This window comes from Malus sylvestris, chromosome 16 (genome assembly GCF_916048215.2).
Source record: "Malus sylvestris chromosome 16, drMalSylv7.2, whole genome shotgun sequence".
Taxonomy (NCBI): Eukaryota; Viridiplantae; Streptophyta; class Magnoliopsida; order Rosales; family Rosaceae; genus Malus; species Malus sylvestris.
This window is the reverse complement of record NC_062275.1, coordinates 7,639,466-7,655,708: the sequence shown is the minus strand read 5'-3', so window position 1 is coordinate 7,655,708 and position 16,243 is coordinate 7,639,466. Positions and strand designations below refer to the sequence as shown.

General features: G+C 41.0%; 1 protein-coding gene across 7 annotated transcripts; it reads left to right on the top strand.

Moving 5' to 3' along the window:
• The first annotated feature begins 3,806 nt into the window (after positions 1-3,806).
• LOC126608764 (uncharacterized) lies at positions 3,807-5,704 on the top strand. Of its 7 annotated transcripts, none has more exons than XM_050276769.1 (6): positions 3,807-3,953; positions 4,091-4,252; positions 4,367-4,439; positions 4,546-4,625; positions 4,748-4,982; positions 5,462-5,704. In XM_050276769.1, the coding sequence occupies exons 3-6, from the start codon at positions 4,411-4,413 to the stop codon at positions 5,481-5,483; spliced, it is 366 nt and encodes a 121-aa protein (XP_050132726.1). In that variant the 5' UTR covers positions 3,807-3,953; positions 4,091-4,252; positions 4,367-4,410; the 3' UTR covers positions 5,484-5,704. The 7 variants fall into 7 exon arrangements, 3 of the variants coding, with proteins under 3 accessions (XP_050132726.1, XP_050132727.1, XP_050132725.1); XM_050276770.1 differs by having other exon boundaries at positions 5,234-5,704; XM_050276768.1 differs by having other exon boundaries at positions 5,076-5,704.
• The last annotated feature ends 10,539 nt before the right edge of the window (positions 5,705-16,243 follow it).

Sequence of the window (16,243 nt, the reverse complement as noted above, 5' to 3'; positions counted from 1 at the left end):
GATTCAAAGCAGTGAAATGTGCATATTTAGATAGTTTATCCACGAGTACCCAAATCACAGTTTTCCCTTTGCCGGGAGGGAGATTGGTGATGAAATCCATTGATATGTCAAACCAAACCTTAGATGGAATAAGTAATGGCTGCAAGAGTCCAGCAGGTGACAGGGTCTCATACTTATTTTGCTGATAAATAGTACAACTCGCCATTTTCCTTTTAATGTCCTTCTTTATTCCCTCCCAATAAAATGCTTTGGAAATCCGTTTATAAATCTTTAAAAAAACCTTCATGGCCAGCTGCACGACTAGAATGAAATTCAGTGAAGACCTTATCTCTCCAATGGCTTGATGGGCTTAATACAATTATGTGTTTGTATTTCAAGAACCCATTATCCAGATGAAAACGCAAGATACCAATGGAAACATCATCACTCTAAGATTGTAGTAATTGTTGAGACTTAGCAATAATCCAATAGTCTTTCTCAGTATACCTTCGTAAATCATCCAACCAAGAAGAGTAGGGGTAAGAAATTGCACTGATAGAATTGATAGTCTGAGAACTAACAATGTCATGGGACACCCGAGATAATGCGTCTGCAGCTTGATTGTCACACTCATTCTTATATTGTATCTCATAGTCAAAACCAAGAAACTTGGTAACCTACTTTTGTTGGAAAGAGGTATGAGTTCCTCCTTCCAAAAAATACTTCAAACTGTGGTGATCAGTTTAAATAATAAAATGATTCCCTACTAAGTAAGACTGCCACTTTTGTACTACATGTATAATTGCCAACATCTATCTCTCTCATAGGCTGATAAAGCTTGGTTTCTTGGGCAAAGAGCTTTACTGGTAAACGTTATTAGTCTCCCTTCCTGTTGTAACACAACTTCAATCCCATGCCCGGAAGCATCACTTTCAATGACAAAAGGTTTATTAAAATCTGGTAGGGCTAAAACTTGGGGTGAAAACATTGCTTGTTTAAGATTGTTAAAGGTTATCGTAGCTTCAGGAGACCATTTAAACCCATCTTTCTTCGTGAGAACCGTGAGAGGACTTACTATCTTCCCAAATTGAGGTATACATTTTTTATAATAACCTGTTAACCTAAGGAAACCCCTTAATGCCTTAACTGATGTAGGCGTGGGCCACAGAGCTATTACTTCTAATTTTGCAAGGTCAGCAGATACACCATGTTTAGACACTATATGACCCAAATATTCCACCTGATCCTTACCAAATGCACATTTGGACAGTTTAACAAATAAGGAATGCTGCTGCAGAGTTTCAAACACCACGTTCAAGTGTTGCAAATGTGAAGACCAAGAAGTACTATAGACCAAAATATCATCAAAGAATATGAGAATGAATTTCCTTAAGTATGGTCTAAAGATTTCGTTCATGAGGCATTGGAATGTGGCCGGTGCATTTGTAAGTCAAAAGGGCATAACCACATAGTGCCCATCATGTGTTCTAAAGGTTGTTTTCCCCACATCTTGAGGGTGCATCCTTATCTGATGATAACCTGCCAGTAAATCTAACTTGGAAAAGAATTGTGCACCAAATAACTCATCCAACAATTCATCAATAAGAGGAATAGGAAATTTGTCCTTAATTGTAATACTATTAAACCCTCTGTAATCCATGCAGATTCTCCATGTACTATCCTTTTTCCTAACCAAAATAACAGGAGACGCATATGAACTGTTGCTTACCCTTATGAACCCTGATTTCAGAAGATATTTCACACACTTTTCGATTTCTGTTTTTTGCACAGGTCCATCTCTATATGGTTTACTGTTTGGTGGAGAGCTGCCCTCAATCAAGGGAATTCTGTGGTCTTGAGTTCTATGAGGAGGTAGTGCATTTGGTGGAAGAAACACCTCTTTAAATGCTGCCAATAGGTCATTTAACTCCAACTGTTGATGATCTGTAAGGTTCATAGAATTGGAACTTGTAGTGTTTGACTCCATATTATGCAAGAACATGGGTTTAGTTTCCAATTGGTAGAGTACTGCACCCACTATAATCTCTTGCTGCAATAATTTTTGCATTTGTAAAGCTAAAATATCCTCAAAAGTATTACTAACATTTGTAGGACTTGTGATGCAAAAGGTCCTAGAATCCTTGGAAAACTGCATATACAATTTATCAAAGTCCTAGAGAATAGGACCAAATGTTCTCAACCACTGAATTCCTAGTACAATATCACACCCCCCCCTAATGGAATAGCATACAAGCCCATGACAAATTGGAAATCCTGGATCCTGACAGAAACTTGAGCTAAGGTACCTTTGGTAGCTACTTTTCCCCCATCAGCAATCTTGACAATAAACAAATGCTTAGTATCCAATTGTGTTCTTAACCGTTTCACCAATCCAACATCCGCAAAGTTATGAGAACTGCCAGAGTCAATCAATATACTAGTTGGGCAATTTTTAATCGAGCCACCCACCTTCATAGTGTTAATGGAAGGTCGTGCAGGGGTACCAAACAATGCACAGGCAGTTATCTTAGGTTCCTCATTTTCTAAACCATCAATATCATCACACAGAATCCTGAACATCAATTACCAATAATTGTTTCTTCTCGCAGGCATGACCTTGAAAATATTTCTCTTTACAATGAAAGCAAAGACGATTTCTTCGACAGTGATCTACTTCTTCAGGTGTCAATCTCCTTACATTACTAGTTATTGCCCGAGTCTCATAATTTGCATTAGGATTAATAGTGTGCAAAGGAGATCTAAAAGTTGGTTGAACATAACGAGTCTTAGGAAAAGATTTCACCTTAAGATTTGTAATCTTGGCATCCAATTGTTGAGCAAAGGCAGAAGCTTCAAGCACATCTCTGGGTCTCAAGATCTTGACATCATGTCGCAGCTCTAGTTTAAGACCTCCCACAAAGCATGATTTGAGAATTGCAGGACTGATGTCTCGAGTTCGATTGGATAATCGCCTAAATTCCATTACTTAATAACGCAAAGTTCTCGTCTGCTTCAAATTGACCAAACTCTCTGCATAATCATCCAACTCAAAATGACCAAATTCTTGGCATATGACCCTTGTGAAATCACTCCAGTGCGGAAAGTTTTCCAAGCACCTCGCCCATTGAAACCACTGAAGTGCATCCCTTCCAGATGGAAGGATGCCATTTTCACTTTCTTGGACTCTTCGATATTAAAGAAATCGAAGTAGTGGTCTGCCTTATAAACCCACTTCATTGGATCTTTGATACTGTTAAATCTTGGAAAATCCATCTTCAAGAATGAAGGACGAGTAGATTGATTGAAGTTCAGCCCAATTTCTTGGTGATTGGAATTAAGATTCATCATTTCTTGGAATTGGGGATTGCTACGAGTGGCTTCTAACGATTCCCCCACGGACCCACCATTCAATTACGTCATTAGGGATTGCAACTGAAGCAATATCAAATCCTAGGTCGATTTGAAATCCGCCTGAAGTGCTCGAAATTTCGACCGATTCGATCAGAATTCCTCCTGAGACTTTTGGAATTCTTCGAACTTGTCTTCGAGGCTGGAAACTCGTGACTCCATGGATTTACGCAAAGCTTGTCGCGTCATGCAACAATGAAGGATTGAGAGATCAAAATGGCTGGCTCGATACCAATGTTAAGATCTTACTCTACGTCTTCCTTGTTTACATAGAGAGAATGCTAACAAATATTCATTTATTTCATAACCGCCTTCCTTCTGATACAAGCTGACTATTTGTAGTCGGTTCTCTACTAACCTTCTAACTAACCAACTTCTTACAACAATTACCAATCAAAAGATGCCACCTGTCAGAGCATCTTAACAGAAAGTCGCACCTTTCTGACCAAAAAAGAAAAAGAAAAAGAAAGAGAAAGTCACACCTCACTCAGCAAACCCAGTGACCCAGCTGTGTCCGTGCATCATCGGGCTGACGAAGTGACACCAATCTTCGTATCTCTTGACAAGTAAGAACCTATTTCATCATTTTCAGTAGTTCCCACAATTCCGATGCTGAACTCACTATCCACCTTCTTCAATTTCGCCGCCAAAAGATAAGAAATTGCACACAACAAAAACAAACAAAATACTATTTCTTTGAAAGTTGCAGGCATTGACTTGAGAGTAAGGACTCCCAAAAATGGTGGTGGTTCCACGAGAAGCTGAGAAACTGAACCTAAACAATGCTGGGTTCTTAGCACAGAAGCATCTTGTGCGCGGGTTGAGGCTCAATCGCCCTAAAGCTGCCGCTCTCATAGCTACACAGGTGTGTTTTTTGCTCCAAACCTTGGTCTTTTGTTCAAATTTACAAACTTTGATCGGATTTCGGTAATGGGTTTTGTAAAGGAAACGTTTTTGTTTAATGTGTTTGGGTTTGTAGATTTGGAGTTCGTTCGAAATGGCGATAAATCTGTGGTGGAATTGATGGACATTGGGAGACAGCTGCTGGGAAGGTAATGGTGTGAACTGTGAAATCTTATCAATTTGCCCTGTTTTTATATAGGGAACTTTAACGAATTTGTATTCCTAATTTCGTACCTCTCGGAATCATGTGTTTAGTTGCTCGAGATTGGTCTGCGTATTTCTTTTTCAAACAGGAAACAAGTTCTTCCTGGTTTTCAATATCTTTTGGAGTGCAGGTATGATGCTCATTAAGGTATTTTGCATTTGCTTCGAAAAGCCTTAATCATAATCACTGCTGCTGAAAATTCCTCATAACCCTGACATAACATGCGGCCTAAAATCATTTTTTATGAGTAAGATATAAATGCAGCAGTAATGGAGGGACAGTTGGAGATATTGGAGGTGCTTACCAGAGGCGGTGCATCTCAGCCGGCATGCGAGGAGGCTCTGTTGGAGGCAAGCTACTTGGGCAGGGCTAGGTCCGGAGAGATGCTCATGGGGTCCGACATGATCCCCGCCCTCAGGTGGCTGTGCATGCTCTTGTCTCTGCTTGCTGCAGAGGCTTCGTTGATGAAGTTGACACATTCATCAAGGTAACAGTCTTTTAACATCATAAATTAATCAAAATTCCCTTATGGTTTTAAATTTTAGCAAGCGCTTATGCTGAAAGTGCTTTTCTAACCTAGGAGGACTTGTACTAAGCCTACAATTGCCTTAAAGTATGCTTCAGCATAAATAAGTGTGATGTACAATCAAGGTTGCCATCACCGAAATGTGTATGTGTTGTAATTGCTTGAACATTTAACTTTTGTTCCATGAAAGTGATGCTATTTCTTGGTGGTAGTGTGAGGTGATGCCGATGCAACTGACAGGGAGCTGCTTCAATCGTCTAAGCCATTCCTACACACTAATGTTTACTGTAATGTGCTTATTTCTGCCATTGTTAGCCAGCAAATTTCTGTTGTCAAGACTCCTCTTGCAGGTGTATCCCTAGCTCATCGGCTAGTATGCATACCTTTATAGTTATACACTTCCTATCTACTGTTACATACTTTCTGGAACGAAATGACAGGCTGGAGCCAGAACAGATATAAAAGTGAGCCTTGAAGGCTGGTCCTGGGATGTAAATACAGGAGAAGAGTTTCGGGTGGGTGCAGGACTAGCCGTGGCTTACAACTTGACCTGGTGTGCTGTGGAGTATTTTGAAGCCACCAGTGTTATCTTGCGCATGCTCTTGCAACACCACTCTCCTAACATTCCTCACTTTGGGAGGACTCTCATTCACCAAGCCATTTTATGTAACAAGGAAAGAGTGGTCGAGGTTCTGTTAAATTGTGGTGCAGATGTAGAAGTTCCAATTAAGACAACAAATTCAGAAACTGACTGCCCCGTTCACATGGTGTAATGACTTGGATTAAATAAGATTCTTCAATGATTGATTGGTGCCGGGTGCAATATCAAATCTCAGACAAAATCTGGACAACAACAACAACAACAACAACAAAGCCTTTTCCCACTAAGTGGGGTCGGCTATATGAATCCTAGAACGCCATTGCGCTCGGTTTTGTGTCATGTCCTCCGTTAGATCCAAGTACTCTAAGTCTTTTCTTAGAGTCTCTTCCAAAGTTTTCCTAGGTCTTCCTCTACCCCTTCGGCCCTGAACCTCTGTCCCGTAGTCACATCTTCGAACCGGAGCGTCAGTCGGCCTTCTTTGCACATGTCCAAATCACCGGAGCCGATTTTCTCTCATCTTTCCTACAATTTCGGCTACTCCTACTTTACCTCGGATATCCTCATTCCCAATCTTATCCTTTCTCGTGTGCCCACACATCCCACGAAGCATCCTCATCTCCGCTACACCCATTTTGTGTACGTGTTGATGCTTCACCACCCAACATTCTGTGCCATACAACATCGTTGGCCTTATTGCCGTCCTATAAAATTTTCCCTTGAGCTTCAGTGGCCTACGACGGTCACACAACACGCCGGATGCACTCTTTCCATCCAGCTCGTATTCTATGGTTGAGATCTCCATCTAATTCTCCGTTCTCTTGCAAGATAGATCCTAGGTAGCGAAAACGGTCGCTTTTTGTGATCTTCGCTAGATTGCTCCGGTCATTAGTGTGGATAAGTATATAAATGGATAGAGATAGGAAAGCAAACACAAGATGTACGTGGTTCACCCAGATTGGCTACGTCCACGGAATAGAAGAGTTCTCATTAATTGTGAAGGGTTTACACAAGTACATAGGTTCAAGCTCTCCTTTAGTGAGTACAAGTGAATGATTTAGTACAAATGACATTAGGAAATATTGTGGGAGAATGATCTCGTAATCACGAAACTTCTAAGTATCGGAGTGTGGTGTCGTCTTGACTTGCCTTATCTGTCTCATAGGTAGATGTGGCATCTTCTCTGGAAGTACTCTTCCTCCATCAGGGGTGGTATCTTTAACTGGTGGAGATGCACAAGGTAATGTATCAATTTCACTTGAAGCTTACTTGTAGTTTCAGGCTTGGTCAAGCGCGATACAAACCATGTAGTAGGAGTCTCCCAAGTCGCCGAGCTAGGGGGTCTGCTGAAAGAGGTGACAGATAAGGTAAGCAATCAGAGCTCCGACTGATTGTTCACCTTCTCCCCATCTTGCAGCAGCATGAAGGATAAAGAGAAGAAAAATGAGAAGAGATGATATGAGATACTTTTGCTTTTGAAGAAGTAACTTTCCACAAGCTTATTCTTGAACTGAGCTGGAGGGTTTTCTGGTTTCCTCCAGAGTATAAGGCCGACTGAAGAATTTGAGGGTCAAAACAAGTCCATCAAATCTAGAGTACGTTCCACCCTGCTGATATGGGATACTTTTGCTTTTGACAGAGTAATGGATGTATCGGCACGTGTGCTGTTACGCTTGTCTCCACATGCTTCCTTGTATCCTTCGCACTTGCCATATCTGTTCCTCAAGCAGATGCGGAATCTTCCCTGGAAACATAAGATGTTGAAGATGAGTACTCGAGAGCAATGCCAGGTAAGTAATCAGGTAAGGGGTTCCAGGCAGTCAGTTCCTGGCTGGAAGCTTGATTCCAAGTGCTGACTGATTGCTCTCTTTCTCCTTGTCTTGCAGGTAAAAACAAGGCCAAAAGAAAAGACAGGGAAAAAGCATGATATGGGATACTCTTGCTTTTAACCCTGATGATATGAGATATTCTTGCTCTAGTATAGCTTGTTTGCAGAGGTATTATCGGGGGGAAAGAAAGCTGAATATTTCGAAAGGCTTCGTTGGGAGTGCCCTCTCAGATATGATGAAGGGTTGAGCATTTTTGCAGGTCTGCCTGTCCGTTGGGGATAGAGGTCGACATATATAGGAGTCTCCCTAACAAAAGGAAGTAATGCTATTCCTTTACCCTGCTTGGTCATAGCACGGTAGTGGGAGCTGCCAGTTTCACATGTTTTAACTCTGTCAGAGCCCTTTGAAAAAGTGGTCTGTGGTATCTGGCTCTCGAGATTCGGAGAACGATGCCTCTTCGATTTTTGAGAAAGCAATCATGATGGGGGTCTGACTCTCGAGATTCGGAGAGCAGTGTCTTTTCGATTTTTGAGGAAGTAATCATGTTGGGAGTCTGGCTCTCAAGATTCGGAGGGCGGTGCCTCTTCGATTTTGGAGCAAGCAATCTTGTTGGGAGTGTTGTCTCAAATGTGAGTAAAGGTTGGACATGTTTGCTAGTCTACCTTGCCACGAAGCACAAAGGTTGACACACAGGGACTTTCCAATTATCCAGCAATGGTACTGTTCCTTTACCCTCTCTTCGATTTTGAGAAAGTAGTCATGTTGGGAGTCTGGCTCTCGAGATTCGGAGGACGGTGCCTCTTCGATTTTGGAGCAAGCAATCTTGTTGGGAGTGTTTTCTCGAATGTGAGTAAAGGTTGGGCATGTTTGCTAGTCTACCTTGCCACGAAGCACAGAGGTTGACACACAGGGACTTTCCAATTATCCGTACTGTTCCTTTACCCTTGTGGGTAATAATATGGTAGCTAGACCTTCAAAATTTATGTGTCTAAACTTTGTTAGTGCTGTTTCTTTGCTATTCTTTTACCTTTCTTGGTCAGAGCGATGTAGTGGGAGCTGCAAGCTTCACGTGCTCAACTTTGGCAGAGAACTTTGGTAAAGTTATCTATGGTACCCATGAGTTATTGTTGCGTGTGGGAAGTGGGTGATTGAACAGTAAGATTCATGTGCTTTCTACTTCACCAGAAGTCTTCGACAAAATGCCCATAATTTCTGCAAAGCTGAGTGTGCGTGTGACAGGTGCTGACAAGGCTAGAAAAGTAGGTGCCTCTTCGATTTCTGAGATCGGCCCTCGTGGTCTCTGAGCAGCCCAGCTTTTGAGAAAGCGAGCGCCTCTTCAATTGATTATGAGAACGATGCCTCATCGATTTTTGAGAAAGCAATCATGCTGGGGGTCTGGCTCTCGAGATTCGGGGAGCAGTGTCTCTTCGATTTTTGAGAAAGTAATCATGTTGGGAGAGTGGCTCTCGAGATTCGGAGGGCGGTGCCTCTTCGATTTTGGAGCAAGCAATCTTGTTGGGAGTGTTTTCTCGAATGTGAGTAAAGGTTGGGCATGTTTGCTAGTCTACCTTGCCACGAAGCACAGAGGTTGACACACAGGGACTTTCCAATTATCCAACAGTGGTACTGTTCCTTTACCCTTGTGGGTAATAATATGGTAGCTAGACCTTCAAAATTTATGGGTCTAAACTTTGTTAGTGCTGTTTCTTTGCTATTCTTTTACCCTTCTTGGTCAGAGCGGTGTAGTGGGAGCTGCAAGCTTCACGTGCTCAACTTTGGCAGAGAACTTTGGCAAAGTTATCTGTGGTACCCATGAGCTATTGTTGCGTGTGGGACTACTTCCCCAGAAGTCTTTGACAGAATGCCCATAATTTCTGCAAAGCTGAGTGTGCGTGTGACAGGTGCTGACAAGGCTGGAAAAGTAGGTGCCTCTTCGATTTCTGAGATCGGCCCTCGTGGTCTCTGGGGAGCCCAGCTTTTGAGAAAGCGAGCGCCTCTTCGATTTCGGAGATCGGCCTTCGTGGTCTTTGAGCAGCCCAACTTTTGAGAAAGCAAACGCCTCTTCGATTTCTGAGATCAACCCTCGTGATCTCTAAGCAGCCCAACTTTTGAGAAAGCAAACGCCTCTTCGATTTCTGAGCAGGCGCCTCTTCGATTTCTGAGCAGGCGCCTCTTCGATTTCTGAAGCTCCGTCGAGTGCAGATTTTTATAGGGGCTGGCATTAAGTTCCAAAGCACACTTGAATCTCCACCAGTAGAAGCTTCATTCTTGCACTTCTAAGATCTTGATTTGTCCGACCTCTTCTCTCTTCAACACCTTTGAAAATGTCTGGCCCATCCGACCGTCGTTTTGACTTGAACCTTGTTGAAGAGGCAGCCCCGCCTTCTCCAGACAACATATGGCGCCCATCCTTCGTCTCCCCAACTGGTCCTCTTACCGTTGGGGATTCCGTGATGAAGAATGATATGACCGCTGCGGTGGTGGCCAGGAACCTTCTCACTCCCAAAGATAACAGACTACTTTCCAAACGGTCTGATGAGTTAGCTGTTAAGGATTCGCTGGCTCTCAGTGTTCAGTGTGCAGGTTCTGTGTCTAATATGGCCCAACGCCTATTTGCTCGAACCCGCCAAGTTGAATCATTGGCGGCTGAAGTGATGAGTCTCAAACAGGAGATTAGAGGGCTCAAGCATGAGAATAAACAGTTGCACCGGCTCGCACATGACTATGCTACAAACATGAAGAGGAAGCTTGACCAGATGAAGGAAACTGATGGTCAGGTTTTACTTGATCATCAGAGATTTGTGGGTTTGTTCCAAAGGCATTTATTGCCTTCGTCTTCTGGGGCTGTACCGCGTAATGAAGCTCCAAATGATCAACCTCTGATGCCTCCTCCTTCTAGGGTTCTGTCCAGTACTGAGGCTCCAAATGATCCCCCTCCGGTGCCTTCTCTTTCTAGGGCTCTACCGACTGCTGAGACTTCTCCTAAGCAACCTTTGTGAAGGCTCCCTCTTGTGTGTTTATTTTGACTCATGTATATGTACATATTTGTAGCTTATCGGGGATATCAATAAATAAGCTTTCCTTCATTTCAACGTATTGTGTTAAATACACCAAAGCCTTCTTCGCTAAGTTCTTTGAATTTTCTTTTGTTGAAGCTTGTATGTTGAAGCTTTCTGAGTGGAGCATGTAGGTTAGGGTAGTGTTCCCTTAATTTCCCGAGTGAGGAAAACTTCTCGGTTGGAGACTTGGAAAGTCCAAGTCACTGAGTGGGATCGGCTATATGAATCTTAGAACGCCATTGTGCTCGATCCTGTGTCATGTCCTTCGTTAGATCCAAGTACTCTAAGTCTTTTCTTAGAGTCTCTTCCAAAGTTTTCCTAGGTCTTCCTCTACCCCTTCGGCCCTGAACCTCTGTCCCATAGTCGCATCTTCTAATCGGAGCGTCAGTAGGCCTTCTTTGCACATGTCCAAACCACCGTAACCGATTTTCTCTCATCTTTCCTTCAATTTCGGCTACTCCTACTTTACCCCGGATATCCTCATTCCTAATCTTATCCTTTCTCGTGTGCCCACACATCCAACGAAGCATCCTCATCTTCGCTACACCCATTTTGTGTACGTGTTGATGTTTCACCGCCCAACATTCTGTGCCATACAGCATCGCCGGCCTTATTGCCGTCCTATAAAATTTTCCCTTAAGCTTCAGTGGCATACGGCGGTCACACAACACGCCGGATGCACTCTTCCACTTCATCCATCCAGCTTGTATTCTATGGTTGAGATCTCCATCTAATTCTCCGTTCTTTTGCAAGATAGATCCTAGGTAACGAAAACGGTCGCTCTTTGGTATTTCTTGATCTCCGATCCTCACCCCTAACTCGTTTTGGCCTCCATTTGCACTGAACTTGCACTCCATATATTCTGTCTTTGATCGGCTTAGGCGAAGACCTTTAGATTCCAACACTTCTCTCCAAAGGTTAAGCTTTGCATTTACCCCTTCCTGAGTTTCATCTATCAACACTATATCGTCTGCGAAAAGCATACACCAAGGAATATCATCTTGAATATGTCCTGTTAACTCATCCATTACCAACGCAAAAAGGTAAGGACTTAAGGATGAGCCTTGATGTAATCCTACAGTTATGGGAAAGCTTTCGGTTTGTCCTTCATGAGTTCTTACGGCAGTCTTTGCTCCTTCATACATATCCTTTATAGCTTGGATATATGCTACTCGTACTCCTTTCTTCTCTAAAATCCTCCAAAGAATGTCTCTTGGGACCCTATCATACGCTTTTTCCAAATCTATAAAGACCATGTGTAAATCCTTTTTCCCATCTCTATATCTTTCCATCAATCTTCGTAAGAGATAGATTGCCTCCATGGTTGAGCGCCCTGGCATGAACCTGAATTGGTTGTCCGAAACATGTGTCTCTTGCCTCAATCTATGCTCAATGACTCTCTCCCAGAGCTTCATTGTATGGCTCATTAGCTTAATACCCCTATAGTTCATGCAATTTTGTACGTCGCCCTTATTCTTGTAAATAGGCACCAAAGTGCTCGTTCGCCACTCATTTGGCATCTTCTTCGTTTTCAAAATCCTATTGAAAAGGTCAGTGAGCCATGTTATACCTGTCTCTCCCAAAAGTTTCCACACTTCGATTGGTATATCGTCTGGGCCTATTGCTTTTTTATGCTTCATCTTCTTCAAAGCTACAACCACTTCTTCCTTCCGGATTCGACGATAAAAAGAGTAGTTTCTACACTCTTCTGAGTTACTCAACTCCCCTAAAGAAGCACTCATTTCATGTCCTTCATTGAAAAGATTATGAAAATAACCTCTCCATCTGTCTTTAACCGCGTTCTCTGTAGCAAGAACCTTTCCATCCTCATCCTTGATGCACCTCACTTGGTTTAGGTCCCTTGTCTTCTTTTCCCTTGCTCTAGATAGTTTATAGATATCCAACTCTCCTTCTTTGGTATCTAGTCGTTTATACATATCGTCGTAAGCCGCTAACTTAGCTTCTCTGACAGCTTTCTTCGCCTCTTGCTTCGCTTTTCTATACCTTTCACCATTTTCATCGGTCCTCTCCTTGTATAAGGCTTTACAACATTCCTTCTTAGCCTTCACCTTTGTTTGTACCTCCTCATTCCACCACCAAGATTCCTTTTGGTGTGGGGCAAAGCCCTTGGACTCTCCTAATACCTCTTTTGCTACTTTTCAGATACAACTAGCCATGGAATCCCACATTTGGCTAGCTTCCCCCTCTCTATCTAGATATAAACACCAGGAATGCCTTAAAATTCTGTCTTCAGACGGTGCTGATTTTGGCCTGGTGAATTCTGCTGGTCAGAATGCAAGCGTAATAGCAGAGTCAGCATGGTGGGCTATTGGTTTCCGCCAAGCAGTTGTAGACGTGATTCGATCTGGTGAAATTGTTCAATCAAGCGATACATCAGTATTTTCTCTTCTAATGCTTGTGACTTAAGCAAATGGTATTGAGGCTTTGAAGAAACTGATTGAGGGGGCAGACATTGATCACAATGAGCAAGATGAAAAGGGATACTCAGCTGCCATGATAGCTGCAGAGGGCGGTTACCTGGAAATTTTCAAATTGCTTATCGACGTTGGGGCTGACATAAACCTGCAGAATAAACGTGGTCAGACGGTAATGTAACTATTCGATACAAATCAAAACGGTGAAGAATTTGAAGAGTTGTTGCTTAAGAATGCTGCACCTCGAAAGGTACTTGATAGTCTTGTTGAGTTTTATGGGACTCTACATCGGGCAGCACAACACGGCCCCACAGATTTTGTTCATACATTGATAAGCAGGGGCTCTGATGTGCTTCTGATGCCGATGGATACACTTATTTGATGTTAGCAGCAAGAGGAGATACTGTGCGAGCCTTTGATTTTTTTAGGGGCAAAATGCGACATTGCGAATGCTAGATACGAGACAGCACTCTTGCTTGCAAGGAAAAGTAGGATACACGAAGGGATTGCTGCAAATCCTTGTAGAAATGCAGTTGTAGACATTCGAGCGTTCAAAGACGAAGCCATGGAGAACGCGAAGAATAAAAGGGAGGTGAAGGCTTCGAACTCGCGCTCGTGTTCGCCGTCGGTTTCATCGGAATTTGGGAGAGGATTTAGTAGAACAGTCCTTTTTTAGTGCAGAGGATTTTGCAGAGTTATCTGTTCGCAGGAATTTGGAGGTGGTGGTGGTGGGATGGGAGCGTGGCTTTCCTTTTCTGGGTTTGAATCGCGGCAGTTTGGAGATGGAGATGGCAGCGTCGAGGTTGATAACAGAGAGACTTGAGTTGACAGTTATGTTGAGTTAGGTGTGGACAGTGTCACAAGATTAGAGAGGCCACATTATTTTTAGGAATGAGGATCTCTTCCTATTCTAGATTATGAGAATTTTTTAATAGTGCAGTCATTTTCGTTAGTACTATTTTTGTTTAATTTTAAATAAAATAATTTTTGACACACAATGTATGATAAACAGACACGATTAAAAAATTCGAAATCCTCACAAAGAAGATCCGAAGAGATTCTATTGGCTTTTTTTAAGTGCACAAGATTTGATAGAGAGGAGCCCACAATAAGACACAAAGCCGTTTAAGTATGAGAGGATTATGATAAATGATGATTTTTGTTATATAACGATATTTTATATTTAACGAAAAAGAGATAATCTACAGTACCACAAATATTCAATAAACATTACGCTTACACTAGTATTTAAAAAGAAAAATACACATATCCAAAATATTAAAACAAAAAAAATACACAAATCCAAAATATTAAAATTACACAATTCAACAAATAAATATAACAAGTATCTTACATGGAGAGATCCAAATATAAAAACGTAGCTAGTAGGAAAAGACGACTATTGTTCTAATACATTCAAACAAGTGGAATGGACGGGGCATTTTGCTGAGAACTAGCTATATCTCCATCTTTCTACTCTGAAAATAACAATGGAAGAGAAAATAATTAAAATATATATATATAAATAAGATATACTCATACAAAAAACAAAAGAAAGAAGTAACATAACAAACATTTGTTTAGCTGTAGCTTGTCTAATTTTTTGTTGCCAATTATAGCATTTGTAATTTTTTAGTGTATTTTCTATTTGAGCAACATCAACAACTTGGATATTATATATATATATATATATATATATATATATATATGCAAATCATTGTTAGTAAAATATGGAACACTTGTGGTGCATAGGTATTATTCGAGAGTATTTTTTATTTTAAATGTGTATACGCGTATAATATATGTATCAATAATTTTTAGGCCAGAAATATACCCGAAAAAGGATAAACATGAATTAATTAAAATGATTTTTTTTATTTTGACAAAAAAAAAGATTTTTTTTTATAAAATAATTATAAGAAGAAAGCATAAATCACTTCGATTTTAAATCAACCTTTGGGTTAAAATATAAAATTAGGTTTTAGATTAACCCAATCCTTTTTCAATAGTTGGATTTAAAATAAGTTTTGAGTTAAAACCTAAAATTTGGGTAATTTTAAAATTTTAAATACAATAAATCTAACGGCTAAGATCGAATAAGATCAAATCTAATGGTAAAAAAAAAAAGGATCCAATGGCCAAAAATTAAATTCAACTGCTAAAACAATTGGAAAAAAATATTTAAATCAAAATTCACTTAGAATCTCTATAATACATGTTTCATAGGATCCATTTAGTGAATTTTTAACTTTTCTCAAAATCTAAATATTTGAATATTGAAATTTTTATAAAAATAAATATGATAATCTACATAAATTTTATTTTGAAAAAATTACCCAAAAAAAATTAGTCTGAATTCATTATTTAATAATCTGGGCTAAAAATTTAACCCAGAACAACTGGAGCACAAAAACTGTTTCTAAGTTAAATCTAAATTTTCTGAGTTAGAAATTTTAAGTTTTAACTAAAAGTCGGAGATGGTCTTAGAATGATTCTTTCATAAAAAGGTTAATATGTCCCATACATATTAATCAAGAAATGGTAATTTCGAAAAAAAAATTATAAGAAAAAAAGCAAAAAAGTATGAACAGACTTTAAATACCCAAATTTTAGTAGTTTCCAGTGATATAGTTCCAAAACAGAACGCAGATGTCAGCTATGTCATGTATCACCCGATCCCAGTTATCAGATATGACATGGATAACCTGATCCCAGTTATCAGATATGACATGGATCGCCCGGTCCCGGACATTTCGAAATTTTAGGTTAAGCAACAATAGGACCGCCAGAAGAGGATTGAAGGAATAAAGCATTGGATTATAAAATTGGGAAGGAAGGATGCCACGCAACGAGAGCCAGTAGGTAGCCCACACTAAGCCAAGCCCTACCCATATAACGAAGCGGTATAAAAGTCGGGCGGAAAGGACAAAAAGTCCAAACCAAACAAGAGACAGCGCTGCCGTGGCCACGACAGAGAAAATGTAGAAAGGGGGAAGGCATGGGCAGTTATTCAGTTTGCAATAGCAACTAGCCGCATCGGTGGAGGGAGGTTTGACAAAGTAGCTGGGATCGACCCCGAGGGGAAACAGAATGGTAGCTAAGGCCAAGAGGATGGTCAGAGTCAACTGTGTTTGCGGATTTGGAGGTGAAGGTTTTGATTTTCATCGTCCGCCATAGTGGTGGTCGAAAGAGGCAGCTTGGAGCGGAAGGGGAATAAAAAATGAGAGTTGAGGTGGCGGTGGAGGTGAGGATGTGTTGAATGGTGTTGGGGAGTTGGGGTAGTGGTAGTCTTATACTCTTG